This window comes from Bos taurus, chromosome 13 (assembly GCF_002263795.3).
Source record: "Bos taurus isolate L1 Dominette 01449 registration number 42190680 breed Hereford chromosome 13, ARS-UCD2.0, whole genome shotgun sequence".
Classification (NCBI taxonomy): Eukaryota; Metazoa; Chordata; class Mammalia; order Artiodactyla; family Bovidae; genus Bos; species Bos taurus.
The window spans coordinates 22,152,685-22,167,726 of record NC_037340.1 but is presented as its reverse complement, the minus strand read 5'-3'; the positions used below and the strand labels follow the sequence as shown (position 1 = coordinate 22,167,726).

At 37.9% G+C, this 15,042-nt stretch overlaps 1 protein-coding gene and 1 non-coding gene across 9 annotated transcripts in view; both read left to right on the top strand.

The window, feature by feature from the left end:
• Positions 1–15,042, top strand: part of NEBL (nebulette) — a 380,402-nt gene that overhangs the window by 307,134 nt on the left and 58,226 nt on the right. For 6 of the 8 annotated variants that reach the window (NM_001191413.2, XM_059892603.1, XM_025000589.2 and 3 more), the window contains 4 exons: positions 253–360; positions 2,963–3,073; positions 5,740–5,850; positions 8,665–8,775. The exons of the other annotated variants lie outside the window; for them this stretch is intronic. In NM_001191413.2, the coding sequence (NP_001178342.1) occupies positions 253–360; positions 2,963–3,073; positions 5,740–5,850; positions 8,665–8,775 (441 nt within the window). The remainder of the gene's footprint in view (positions 1–252; positions 361–2,962; positions 3,074–5,739; positions 5,851–8,664; positions 8,776–15,042) is intronic. 8 annotated transcript variants of the gene reach the window in all.
• On the top strand, positions 12,745–12,817 carry TRNAH-GUG (transfer RNA histidin (anticodon GUG)). Its single transcript has one exon. It is a non-coding gene; the product is annotated as a tRNA-His (tRNA).

The window sequence follows — 15,042 nt, the reverse complement described above, 5'->3', positions numbered from 1 at the left end:
ATACACATGTCCTAGAACTACATTATTTAATCGTAAACCATTCATATCCCTTAAAAACTTTAATATGTTACTGGTTTCCTTTCTTTGTATATCATTAACCACAGGGAACCTAGTGATCAACCTAAATGGCCAGAATATTGTGATTTTTAGAAAACAGGGTGATCGATTTTGCACATATAGTTATTTTACTTTGCTCTGTTTGTATAAGGGCTTGTGAGCTTTATGTGCCATTTATACTTTTTTTCAATGAAGGTGAAGTACAAAGAAGAGTATGAGAAAAATAAGGGGAAATCGATGCTTGAATTTGTTGAGACACCATCATATCAAGTTTCAAAGGAGGCTCAGAAGATGCAGAGTGAGGTGAGTCTTTTTGTTTTGCTATCAACTGTTTAGTGCAAATTTGATGTTTTATCATTGAAAGGAACCATTACAGTGGTTCAGAAGGTTTAGTGCATCCGGAAGAAAGTATACTGCACTGGCCAGACCAAGGAATCCGCACTGTAGACCCAGGCATCTAGTCCAGGTCATTGATTTTTTTCCCTTGCCCTCAGTTTCCCAGTTTTCCAGGTGAGCTCTTGCATTCTGTGATGATAAAATTGACGCTTTCAGGCTGTGTCCATGTGAAATTATGATGAGCAGATAAAAACTAAAAGGAAAATGAAGGGCTGGTTCCTTTACTTACCTTTTTTTTTTTTTGTAATGAGACTAGAGCTAACATTTGTTAAGTACTTACTCTGTGCTAGGTGACAGGCTGAATGTTTTATATATTTTGGCTCATTTAATCCTCTCAAGGTAATGATGCTAGGTAAGTATATTCCTAGACTGATAATGTAACTACTGAAATTAATTGTCTTACCTAAAATTACATATTTAATAAGTGCTAATGGGTAAAAGTCATAAATGATTCCCTTTTTCCTGTTAATTTATTTAACTGATTCTCCCCCTACCCCTGGCTAATAATCAGTGATATCAGAAAGTTTCAAGGAAGTTTCAAGACATCAAGAGAAGAGATCAATTATAAGTTGTTTATTTTTTTCCGCTTATCCATTTACTTCTCTACTTAAGATAATGCTAGGTCATATCCACATAGTCACCTGACACTGGTTCCTGTCTACCCCAGTGAGATTTCTTCTGTTTTTTGTTTTTTGTTTTTTTTTTTGAGGGGGCAGTGGGGGTGAGTGTGGGCAGAGGGGAATCAGACACCAGACACAGATGGTTTTGTCTACAGACACATCCAATTTCTGTGGGTACAACCAAGTTTTTACTTCAAAGGGACAGAAGTAGTGGGCAGTTACTATCAGCTGGTTACAACCACAGTGCTAGACTCCAGACATCCTCAATGGGCAAATCTTTTCTAGTTTTTAAAAACAACATCAAAACAGGGCAAAATGATAATTTATTTCTTCTTTTTATTTGGCTGCACTGAGTGGCTTGTGGGCTCTTTGTTCTCTGACCGGGAATTGAACCCCGGCCTTGGCAGTGAAAGCACCGAGCCCTAACCACTGGACCTCCAGGAAATTCCCAAGAAATGATCATTTCTAGAGAGAACAAAACCCTCCTAGGAATTTAGTAAACATTACATGTGCTTTGTTGAAAGGTTACGATTCATCTTCTCAGACAAAGGGCATGTAGAATACTGTGGCTTGTTGAATTTCAGAGTTGTTTAATTTCTTCTTCAGGGGAGAGAGGAGAAAATAATTACTTATATTTTTCATATCTCGTGTTTTCTTGAGCCAATAAAGGGGAATTTGATCAAGAATGGTTCAGTGACTGTTTTACCCAAGTCAGTCACTTCTTTTTAAGTGAATTGACAGAGTAGGTAAACTTGATCAAAATTCAAAAGCCCTACAAAAACTCACATTTAATGGGATGGCTCACTGGAATATCTTTTGTTCTAGTCTGTTTGAGCTGCTCTAACAAAATACCACAGACTGGGTAGCTTAAGCAATAGAAATTTATTTCTCATAGTTATGGAGGCTGGAGGTCTGAGGTCAGGGTGCCAGCATGCTGAATTCTGGGGTGCAGACTGCTGCCTTCTTGCATCCTCACATGATGGAGAGCAAGGAGAGAAAGGAAGCAGGCTTGTTAGTGACTCTTTGAAGGACATGAATCCCATTCATAGTCTCTCATGTATGATGGCCTCATCTAATCCTCATCACGACCTGAAGGCCCCACCTCCTAATGTCATCCCGTGGGTGGGGAGGTAGGGGTTCAACATATGGGTTTTGGAGGGACATGTTCAGTCCGTAACACCTTGTCTGCATTTTGAGAACAGTATATAAAGTATTGTATGTATCCTTCACATCACCTCCTTCTCTTTCATTGCTAGTTGCTGTTAGTGCTCATTCGTGTCCGTCATTGCTAGTGCCAGATTTCAAATTAATTTCCCTCTGTCTTGTTGTCAGTGATCCACAGCCCAGATAAAGGTTTCTGCTTTCAGGAGCCATTTGGCTTCTCCGAAAGTTTAAGACTATATGAAATTGTCAGGTGAATGTACCTGAGAGACACAGGTCTCAAAAATCATGTTACTTTTCTGACAACAACACAAAGAAGGAGGTTCTGGTGTCTCAGGCTTACCTGCATCCTCTCCCGGCCCTACTGTGCTCCACTTCCCCGTTCAGCCACAGGAACACCCACGCTGAGGACCCTTGTACCATCTGGGTCTCATGGTTCCTTGATTTTTGCCCAGTACTAGTTCACTTTCCTCTCACCAAGAAATCCTGGAATGTAAATGTATGATTAATATACGCTACTGTTGCCTTTCTGTATTAGGAATGATGGCAGCTTGTGATCTGAGATATTATGTTAAGGTTGGAGTTATTTTCCTATTAGTAAGAAGACTCAGAGGTGATACAATTATATAAGAAAAACATCAGTTTTGTTCCAGGAACTCTTGTTCTGTTATCTTTTCAACAGTCACTGGTATTTTCTAAATTTAAAATTATGTGGTCTTATTTTACAGAAAGTTTACAGAGAGGATTTTGAGAAGGATATTAAAGGAAGGTCATCAATGGATTTAGACAAGACTCCAGAGTTTTTACATGTAAAGTACATCACCAACCTTCTGAAGGAGGTATGATCCTACTATAGTTCTGCAAAAGAAATAGCCCAGAAAATATGCACTGATAATTCTCTACTAATTCTCTAATTCAGTGTTTGAGTTATTCATCCATTACGCTTTCCTTCACTTTGACCTTTACTAATAGAGTTTTATGTTTTCATTAAAAACAGGAAAGTGTTACTATTTCCATTTAATGTTGAAGGATGAAATTACCCAGATTTCCTTGAAAAACTTGAGAAATACTTTGATTTTATGTTTGGCTTGTAGCTTAGAAGCTCTATAAGTAGCTTTATAGCAGTTAGTTTTTTAAAAAAATATTTTCAGTGTGGATGAGGTTAGCTTGATTCTCTCAAATTTAGTTATTATAAACCACATATTAGAACCAGCTTTTCCTGTAACTTCTCAGCAGCATTCTCATGACATTTGATATCAGAAATGAGGTGATGTGTGAAGGTCTGGATAAATGGTACATTTATAAGTGGCTTGTGTTCTAAGTAGGGAAAAAATAATATATTTAGCATATACAGCATAAGAATTCATTTCCCTTTTTCATTTTATACTCAGCAGCATTTCCCCCCAACCCCTAAACTTAATGGTACATTTTGGCTCACAATGTTATTAAATTTGTTGAACTTAAGGCCCTCAAATCTAACAATTAAAAATATCATGTTCACAGTTTAAAAGTTTTGTTTTTGTTTCTGCTTTTTGTTTTTAAATAGTTTCTAAGTAACTTGAAACTCTTTTGGTTCTTTGTTTAAATAGTTTCTCTTTACATTAAGAGAAAGCATCAGAGAACTCCATTTCATCCTACATTTTGAACTGAAGAAACTGTCCCTGAAAGAAGTGTCTTAAACCAGTGGAACAGAGTATAATTACCTGCATAGATGTTAATCATCGTGAACGTCTTTAATAACAAAATACCAGCTGGCTTTCGCATTTAACCACTTGTAGAAATTTAATGTGATTCACTGTTGCAATGTATGCTGGGCTGAAGTAGGCATATCATGGAAGAGAATTCTTGCTACCCTATCTCTTCTCACTTCTAGTTCCTATAAAATTTTTTGAAGTTAAAGGCTGACCACGTGACAACTTCCTGCTATTATTGTCTTCTATTTAAATAATATGCACTATTTACATGAATTTTTAAAAAGAGAGTCTTTTTATTATTTACATACAAATGAAAATGTGAGATCTATTTTGAGAATTGTAAATGACTTTAATATGCTATTACCATTTTCTTTTATTTTTCTCTGTGAATGAATCTTATTTTAGACTCATTGATTTAGAAGGTATGCATCAGTATAAGAAAAAAGTCCAGAGACTATGATTAAAAATCTTTTAATTAAGTTACTGATACTGATATCTAATTTTAAAAAGAGACTCATGACTTAATGAAATTGTGACTTTGTTTTTTTTTTCCTTAAATTTTATTTTTATTTATTTATACTTTATGTGTAAGCATTTAGCTTCAAATTGTCTTTGCATTCTTTAAGGTTTTTGCATTTCTGTTGTCATATAATGTATCTTTTTATACTTAATTTGATTCCCTCAATTGTCCTCGACACTGGTATAGCAAGTATTTTTATTTTCATTTTGTCCATGTGAAAATCAAGGCTCAGTTACTTAAAGTCCTCTTGAAGGTCACAAGACCAACAAGTGAAAAGAATCCAGATCATTTGACTCCAGGACTCTTTCCAAAATTACATGCAGGTCATTACAATGTCTTGGAGGCTATTAGTTAAGCAGAGGACCAGCTAATTTAATTAAACTGGACAAAGAGAAACTAACATCAAATGAACCCTAGAATTAACTAGAATGTGATTTCTTATCCTTAAAGGAAGTTTCATCTGACAAGTTAGTCATAAAGGCAACTTAGCTGAATTGGATTAGGATAGACATTGTTTTCATAATTCAATTAGTAAGAAGACAGAAATTCATTAGCACAAAAAAAAACCCATATTATATGTACAGATTAAAGACATTTGGATCTACTTAAAATATGTTAAAATGGGTGAAATTCAGACTATATATTATCAATCTGTAGGAAATTATTTGATTTTACAAATCTTTGAATAAAATGGAAACAAAAAATTGGCTACATCAGTCCTTTTGATTTTGTAATTTTTCATTCTTTTCCAATTATGTTCTTTTAATGATTCATATTTTATAGACAGCTTTCAAAGAAATACTTCAAGTAATTAGTAAGAAGCATGCATTCTTAAGACCTTCCTTACCATTTAAATGGAAGAGGGGATGGAGAGGGAGATGGTGGGGAGGGAGGTTCAAAAGAGAGGGGGTATATGTATAGCTATGGCTGATTCATGTTGAGGTTTGACAGAAAACAGCAAAATTTTGTAAAGCAATTATCCTTCAATAAAAAATAAATAAATTAAAAAAAAGGGAAGATATCTTTTAAAAATATGGCTCCAATATGGTACCAAAACATGTGGGAAGACAGGATAAAAGAAAAAAGAATGATAGTATTGGAAACTCCACAACCATGACTAAAAAAGAAAATGAAGTATCTGTAGGAAATAAAGAGCATGAATGCTCAGAAATCTGGTTCATTCCTTTCTAGAAATATTTTCTTTCTGTGGTCTCTGGAAACACATGTAAAACAGTATATAAATTAAAGAGTTTCCCAGTAAATTTCAAACAGTAATATTCTTGTTTCATAGAAAGAATATAAAAAGGATTTGGAAAATGAAATAAAAGGGAAAGGAATGGAGCTTAATTCCGAAGTACTTGATATTCAAAGAGCAAAACGAGCATCTGAAATGACTAGTGAGGTGAGTTCATTTATTTAACGATTGAGAATATATGAATTTTCAGCTGATTTCCTTGTCTGTAAGTCTTTCTCAGAGATTATACAGTTGACCTTTGGACAAAATGGACTTAAACTGTGCAGGTAGGTCCACTTATACATACTTTCAATTGTAAATTCTGCAGTCCTCCACGGTCCATGATTGGTTGAATCTGTGAATGCTGAGGAACCTCTCATGTGGAGGGCTGACGATAGTAATAGGGGAATTAAGCCTCTTATTGTTCATGTGTTCAGTTCAGTTCAGTCCCTCAGTCGTGTCTGACTCTTTGCGACCCCATGAATCACAGCATGCCAGGCCTCCCTGTCCATCACCAACTCCCGGAGTTCACTCAGACTCATGTCCATCGAGTCAGTGATGACATCCAGCCATCTCATCCTCTGTCGTCCCCTTCTCCTCCTGCCCCCAATCCCTCCCAGCATCAGAGTCTTTTCCAATGAGTCAACTCTTCACACGAGGTGGCCAAAGTTAACTGTATAGAAATATTGTGCAGCTTTTACGTGTAAGATGGTAATAAGCAGTTATGTTCTAGTAATCTTTTTGCAGTCAATGCATTTTTTAAAAAGATGATGCTCACCATCTCCTGTCTATGTGGTATGAGAAAAATGAACATTTCCTTATTTTAGAAAAAATTCTATATACTTAACCAAAATAATTGAATAAGATTTAATGTCATCTTTTAAACTAGTGAAAGGCAGATTAGGAAGGTGGTCTGTTAGTAACTACAGTTTAAAAGTTCACATGCTCACTGGCTGTCCCAGTCTTTGGCTAGCTGCCGAGTCCACTTAAACCTCTTTATAAAATGAAAGTGGCTGTTACTCACTGTACATGAATTTTTAAGAATGAAGTGCCTCTGAAGTGCTGTAAGTCCTTTAATCCTTGTGTTATCTCATTACTTTGGTAGCAAATAATGACACTGTCTTTGAGGAGAGTCTCACTGACTTTGACAGTGAAGAAATCTAAGACTTTATCCACATATGTCAATAAACCACGGTAATGATAATGATGATCACAATAATGATGTTGATGTGATTGTATTAGTCAGGTTGCAAATGATAGAAACCCAAGTCAAACCTGATTAAGAAACTGTTTTGGTTTAAGAACAAAGAAATCTGAGGGTCACATTCAGGTTGGAATTTGAATGCTGTCCCTTTTCCTTCATCTCTCTCTTCTGTTATCTTCACTCTTGCTTTGCTCTTGACAGGCTGTTTCTATATGATGGCACCTCTTCACGGCAGTCATGTCTGACTCTTTGTGACCCTATGGACTATATAGTCTGTGGAATTCTTCAGGCCAGAATACTGGAGTGGGTAGCCTTTCCCTTCTCCAGGGGATCTTCCCAACCCAGAGATCGAACCCAGGTTCCCTGCATTGCAGGTGGATTCTTTACCAGCTGAGCCACAAGGGAAGCCCAAGAATACTGGAGTGGGTACCCTATCCTTTCTCCAGTGGATCTTTCTGACCCAGGAGTTGAACCAGGGTCTCCTGCAGGCAGATTTTTTACCAACTGGGCTATCAGGGAAGCCCCCTCTTCACGACAGGATAACTCATATCTGTGGCCACTAATTCCAGTAGGAAGTGAGCATCTGTTTGCTTATAATATGACTAAGGTCTAAGGATTGAGTCTTACTGAATCACCTTTGTCTTGTGCCCAGACTCAACCCAGTCATTCTCTCTGGAGTCAAAGGAATGTCATGTGCTGATGATCTAGTATGGGTCTCATGGTCACCATTGTTCAGTTTACTTTCTAGCAGTTTAATGGTGCTTTTAAGTATAAATTATTCTAAATTGATATGTGTTTTTTAAAGATTTATATTCATCTTTGGCTTGTGTTTTTTACATAAAGGAAATATTAAAAGCATTTTAGTGGAATTAAAATTTTATGTAGGAAAAATCACACTCACCCCAGAACAACCCACCCAGAGTTGATGGATTGAGAGAGATTAGAGGCAATTCCTTACAGGAAATTGTGGAACTTTTTGCCAGAAGAGTCAGAAACAACACTGTCCACCGTGATGTCTTTGACTAACATTGTCATCACACTTATCTATAGCAGTAATTTTCTATAAATTTTTTTCTGTTGTGGGTAATATATCTAGTAACATTCAGAGTTCAGTTTTGTAAATTACTTATCAATAATACTTGGGAAGGTTTTTTAAACTCTCAGTGGCAGAGTTCATCCAAAGAGAGTTGATGGCAAGACAGTGGCAGGAACACCAATAAACCAGGCCTTCGGATGTGGATATAGGAGTAAAAAACTGGAAAAAAGCTATCAGTTACTGAAAACCCACTCTGTTCTGGGCAGTAGGCTACATGCAGTCTCCATGATCCTCACAGTGATCCTGCACAGAGGAACTATAATCCTCATTTTGCAGATGAGTAAACCAGAAATGTGAAGAAACAGTCCCAGTATCACACACGTGGCCACGAGTGCTCTGACCTCAAAGTCAGTCTTCTTTCTAAAACATCAACTCAATTAAGCTTGCCTTCCGATCCTTCTGGCCCCAAGACAGTTTCAGTGAAGATTGTCACCTGGCAATTGCCTTTATATAGCAAAAGTCTTGAGAGTGTATAAACTCTTCTTCAGTGAGGACAGTGAATATAGTTCTAAGCAGTTCAGAAAATTTAGGTCTAGGTTGATCATTCATAGTACAAAGTAAGCTCTGTTTTCTTCTTAAAAAAAAAAACAAAAACATGTTTAGCCATTTTTGGTATCATTGAATTCAAATATGTCTTTGTCCCCTCAGTGTCTGAGTATTGCAAAATATTGCTTTTTTATAGAAAGAATACAAGAAAGACCTGGAATCAGAAATTAAAGGGAAGGGAATGCAAGTTGGCACTGACACCCTTGGAATTCAGCATGCCAAAAGAGCTTCTGAGATGGCGAGTGAGGTGAGTATTGAGACTGAGTGAGGTGGACCTTGAGGCTCCTGTTTTGGAACTTGACAAATCATAATAACAAACAGATTAATACATGGACTTTTTCAAAGCTTTCTGTGACTAGTCTAACAGTTTGGAATGGAAACCATTTGCAATCATCATGCTTATCGGAAAAATTTACAGTTTCTGCTTTGCTCATTAACTTCAAGTATGTCAAAGAAAACTTGGAGAAGGGCATTTTAATACAACACACAGATACAGACACGGATACAGTTTTTTACTTTATCCCATAATACAAGTTTCATGTTAATTTTACTCTATGATTAATATTTTCATATCATTTTTTTTTGAGGGTGGATCATGTGCTACTTGGCACATTTCATTTCCAGCTATGTGAGCAGAACTTGAAAATCACACACTGAAGGCTGTCTTTTCACCTTGCTGATAGTTTCCTTTGATGTGCAGAAGCTTTTAAGGTTAATTAGGTCCCATTTGTTTATTTTTGCTTTTATTTCCGATATTCTGGGAGGTGGGTCATAGAGGATCCTGCTGTGATGTATGTCGGAGAGTGTTTTGCCTATATTCTCCTCTAGACAGTATGGTACTGGCACAAAGACAGAAATATAGATCAATGGAACAAAATAGAAAGCCCAGAGATAAATCCACACACATATGGACACCTTATCTTTGACAAAGGAGGCAAGAATATACAATGGATTAAAGACAATCTCTTTAACAAGTGGTGCTGGGAAAACTGGTCAACCACTTGTAAAAGAATGAAACTAGAACACTTTCTAACACCATACACAAAAATAAACTCAAAATGGATTAAAGATCTAAACATAAGACCAGAAACTATAAAACTCCTAGAGGAGAACATAGGCACCAGAAGGAAAAACACCAATACAGTATACTAACGCGTATATATGGAATTTAGAAAGATGATAACAATAACCCTGTGTACGAGACAGCAAAAGTGACGCTGATGTATGGAACAGTCTTATGGACTCTGTGGGAGAGGGAGAGGGTGGGAAGATTTGGGAGAATGGCATTGAAACGTGTAAAATATCATGTATGAAACGAGATGCCAGTCCAGGTTCAATGCACAATACTGGATGCTTGGGGCTAGTGCACTGGGACGACCCAGAGGGATGGTATGGGGAGGGAGGAGGGAGGAGGGTTCAGGATGGGGAGCACATGTATACCTGTGATGGATTCATTTTGATATTTGGCAAAACTAATACAATTATGTAAAGTTTAAAAAGAAAATAAAATTAAAAAAAAAAAAAAGAAAATCACACACTGAGATTGTAACATGAAAATGATACTATTTTTGTTTGGTTGGTTGTGTGTTCTCAAAATATGCTCTGTTGACCTCAACAGTGTGTCTGAAATTTCTGTAGAATCAGCATTTTGTGTTGAAATTCATTCATCTAAAACCATTTCTTCTTCATGTAATACATGAACAACAGGATATTGAAGTTTTGTCTTAGGTGCTATGATGTGATAGATATAAAATAACAAAGTTGTAGGAGTCAGATCTTATATGTATTCTTCGAATGAAATAGCCCAGAATCAGTTCTACATCTCTTGAACTCCCCCAGAAATTTTGAAAATATAGAAGGGCCACTGGAGCAGAGAGTGTTTGGGAAGAGATGACTTAGAAGAAACACGTGTAAAGCGAAAGTTGCGGTGCAGGCTAAGGGGTACAGCTCCCGTACCTTAAGGCTGGCTGGGGTTGAGGCTCCGGTAGCGCTACTCTGAGAGCTACGATGTGACATTTGCAGTTAGGCAGAGCTGGCTTAGGACTGACTCCCACCCAGGGAATCTGGAGGCTGAGAAGTAGCTGAATACCTACCAGGGGAATTACTGCTGTGCTGAGATCTGCCTCCATCCCCAGGGTTAGATACTGGCCAGGGGAGTGGAATGGTGATAACTTTGTTTCAGATATAGAAACAAGGGATGGCCTAGAATTCTTGACCAAAAGGGATTCCACCTAGAAATGGTGGGAGTGGGGTGGGAGGGTGCATGCTGAACAGAGACTTGAAAACCTTCTGCCCCTAATTCTACCCCTAATTCTGTCATCCTCCTGAGAGATAGCCATTGTTAGGAATTTTCTGTAGAGCCTTTCAGATCTATTTTTCTGTGTATATAGATAACTATACATTTGTGCACAAGGAACTGAAAAAAACCTTAAATAAATACAATGTAGTTGGTCCTTGCTTTTCTCACTGAATATCATGGACCCTTTTCCATGTTCAGTTCAGTTCAGTTCAGATCAGTTGCTCAGTCGTGTCTGACTCTTTGTGACCCCATGGACTGCAGCACGCTAGGCCTTCCTATCCATCACCAACTCCCAGAGTTTACTCAAACTTTTGTCCATTTAGTCGGTGATACCATCTAACCATCTAATCCTCTGTCGTCCCCTTCTTCCCCCACCTTCAATCTTTCCCAGCATCAGGGTCTTTTCAAATGAGTCAGTTCTTTGCATCAGGTGGCCAAAGTACTGGAGTTTCAGCTTCAGCATCAGCCCTTGCAAAGAATATTCAGGACTGGTTTCCTTTAGGATGGACTGGTTGGATCTCCTTGCAGTCCAAGGGACTCTCAAGAGTCTTCTCCAACACAACAGTTCAAAAGAATCAATTCTTCAGTGCTCAGTTTTCTTCATAGTCCAACTCTCACATCCATACATGACCAGTGGAAGAACTATAGTTTTGACTAGACGGACCTTTGTTGGCAAAGTAATGTCTCTGCTTTTTAATATGTCTAGGTTGGTCATAACTTTTCTTCCAAGGAGCAAGTGTCTTTTAATTTCATGGCTGCAGTCACCATCTGCAGTGATTTTGGAGCCCAGAAAAATTAAGTCTGACACTGTTTCTGATCTGTTTGCCATGAAGTGATAGGACTGGATGCCATGACCTTAGTTTTCTGGATGTTGAGTTTTAAGGAAACTTCTACACTCTCCTCTTTCACTTTCATCAAAAGGCTCTTTAGTTCTTCACTTTCTGCCATAAGGGTGGTGTCATCTGCATATCTGAGGTTATTGGTATTTCTCCCAGCAATCTTGCTTCCAGCTTGTGCTTCTTCCAGCCCAGCGTTTCTCATGATGTACTCTGCATAGAAGTTAAATAAGCAGGGTGACAATATACAGCCTTGATGTACTTCTTTCCCAATTTGGAACCAGTCTGTTGTTCCATGTCCAGTTTTTACTGTTGCTTCTTGATCTGCAGGTCAGGTGGTCTGAAATTCCCATCTCTTTCAGAATTTTCCACAGTTTGTTGTAATCCACACTGTCAAAGGCTTTGGCATAGTCAATAAAGCAGAAGTAGATGCTTTTCTGGAACTCTCTTGCTTTTTCAGTGATCCAACGGATGTTGGCAATTTGATCTATGGTTCCTCTGCCTTTTCTAAATCCAGCTTGAGCATCTGGAAGTTCATGGTTCACGTATTGCTGAAGCCTGGCTTGGAGAATTTTGAGCATTACTTTACTAGCGTGTGAGATGAGTGCAATTGTGCAGTAGTTTGAGCATTCTTTGGCATTGCCTTTCTTTGGGATTGGAATGAAAACTGACCTTTTCCAGTCCTGTGGCCACTGCTGAGTTTTCCAAATTTGCTGGCATATTGAGTGCAGCACTTTCACAGCATCATCTTTTAGGATTTGAAATAGTTCAACTGGAATTCCATCACCTCCCCTAGCTTTTTTCGTAGGGATACTTCCTAAGGCCCCATTGACTTTGCATTCCCAGATGTCTGGCTCTAGGTGAGTGATCACACTGTCGTGATTATCTGGGTTATGAAGATTTTTTGATATAGTTCTACTGTATATTCTTGCCACCTCTTCTTAATATCTTCTGCTTCTGCTTCTTAATATCTTCTTTTCCATGTTACTTCATATAATTCTACCTCATTGTTTTAGAAAAATTATGTTCTGTAACATGGATATAAATATGCAACCATTTGCCTTTAATGTCCTGTAGGGATTCCCTGGTGGCTCAGAGGGTAAAGCATCTGCCTGTGATGCGGAAGACCCAGGTTCGATCCCTGAGTCAGGAAGATCCCCTGGAGAAGGAAATGGCAACCCACTGCAGTATTCTTGCCTGGAGAATCCCATGGACAGAGGAGCCTGATGGGCTACAGTCCATGGGGTCGCAAAGAGTCAGACACAACTGAGCAACTACACTTACACTTAGGCATTACCACATGTCAATGACACTTAAATGTATTATAACAGGGATTCTACATAACCTACTGAAAATCCTCATTTTCCCCTTAGATCTGCTTCCTTCTTTCACCCCTTTCTTTGCAAGTGGTATCAGTGAAATCCCAGAAGTTACTTTGATTACTATTGTCAGCAAGTTTTATTGACTCCACAACCATAATGATTTCCTAGATCCATCTACCTCTCCCCACTTTTGTCCAAGCCACAATCTCTATCTCCTGAATCATTGCAGTAGCTTTCTAAACAAGATTCTTCTTCCAACATTGACCTCATTCTCTACCCAGAAGCCAGAACAATCCTTGAAGGGTTAAGTTTTCTGATTTCTCCCACTGAAAACTCTCCAGTGGTTTCCAGTCTGTGCAGTATGGGCACCATACTCCTTGCTCTGGTATGGTGCCATGCTCTCCCTCCTGCTTATTCTCAACCCCTGTACCGTTCTTCCCTTGCTCATCATATTCTAGTCTTAAAGGCTCCAGGCTGGCTGCACCTCCACAAGTTTTACAGTCTCTGTGTAGCTCTGTTTCTTCCTGAAAGTCCTTCCCTTGTCTTTGCATGGCTGGCTCTTTCTTGTCCTTCCTTTCTTAGATTTATTAGTATTTCCTTATGGTCGCCTCCTTGGGCTTCTGAGTAACTGACTATCTAGCAACTATCAAATCACTACTTATATTTTCCATTATTTTTGTTATTATGAAGAGAGTGCAATATCCAGTATTTGTTCAAGGTCCTGGATTTGACTATGGGGCGGGATGAGGAATTTGGAGCTGGAGAAGAGTCTTCAAAATCATCCTCATGGGACTGAACTTGAAGCCAAAAGAAAGTGTACTTTCTCAGGAGAAAACAATGTGGAAAGAACAGAAATTTTGCATTTCACACTTTTACCTAAGAATCTTCTATGACATATTCCTTTTATGACAAGTTGAAGTGTTGCATGTTTCCTTAGAATGATAATACGTTAGTTTATTCAGAGATACATTGATTGAAATGTCTTTGTATACCTTGGGATTGTATTTAGTTGACACTTGAACAACACGGGACATTAATTCCCATATAACTTATGGTCTGCTCTCTATATCCATGGTTTCTCCACACCCACAGGTTCAACCAACCACAGACCATGTAGTGCTGTAGTAGTTACTGTTGAAAATATCACCACACACGTGCAGCCGCACAGTTCAAACCCATGAATCTATGATCAAGACTCAAACTTTGTTCAAGACTCAAACTCACTAGGAAAATGGTGCATTTTGGTTATTGAGAACCCAAAGGAAAAACAGGCCTTGAAGAGTCAGCTGTGCTGTGGCCCAGACCAATTCTGGTGATGCCGTATCTTTGTCATCCACAGTCTCATTTGCATATAATTATAGCTATGTTGCATTTTGCTCAAATGATGGTTCTCAAGTCCTTTTCAACTAGACTTCAGGACTTTGCAATAGTTCAGCTTTTGTTTTTTCAAGTAAAGTAAATGTGCTATATTGTTACACAGATGACCTCTCACAGTTCGACTTTCCTGGTGGGCTTGACCATGTGACTTGCATTAAAAAATCTGACTCAGGCTCTTGGAACATAGATGTCATCATGTTTTTCTTTTAAGTTTTTCTAAGTTGTAAGATATTTTATTATGCATCAATATTAGCTGATGTGACTAGAGTCCATGTAGTCTATTTATGTGCTTTTGAATGCTTTTAGATTTGAAAATTCATATTGGAAATATTAAATGGCATATTTATACCATGGAATTTTGGTGATAATCTATGATCAGTACCTCAGTTTGTACATATATTGTCTTTCAAATGAAGTGTTTTGCTTTTGGGCCTTAGCTAAAAACAGAGCTTTTTAAGGGCATAGTGATAATTTAATATTATTAGTTTGAAAGTTAAACATTTTTACCTGAATGTTTAACTTTTTTATTATTTCACTTCAGGAAAGTAAAACTGAGACTGTAAGTCAGTGCAAATAGGCAGATTTATGAGTAGCAGACTTATGGGTAGATAGTAAATACCATTTCTCTAGATTGAAATTTTTGTTTACAACTTCTCTAAATTTACAACATCACAAATAAG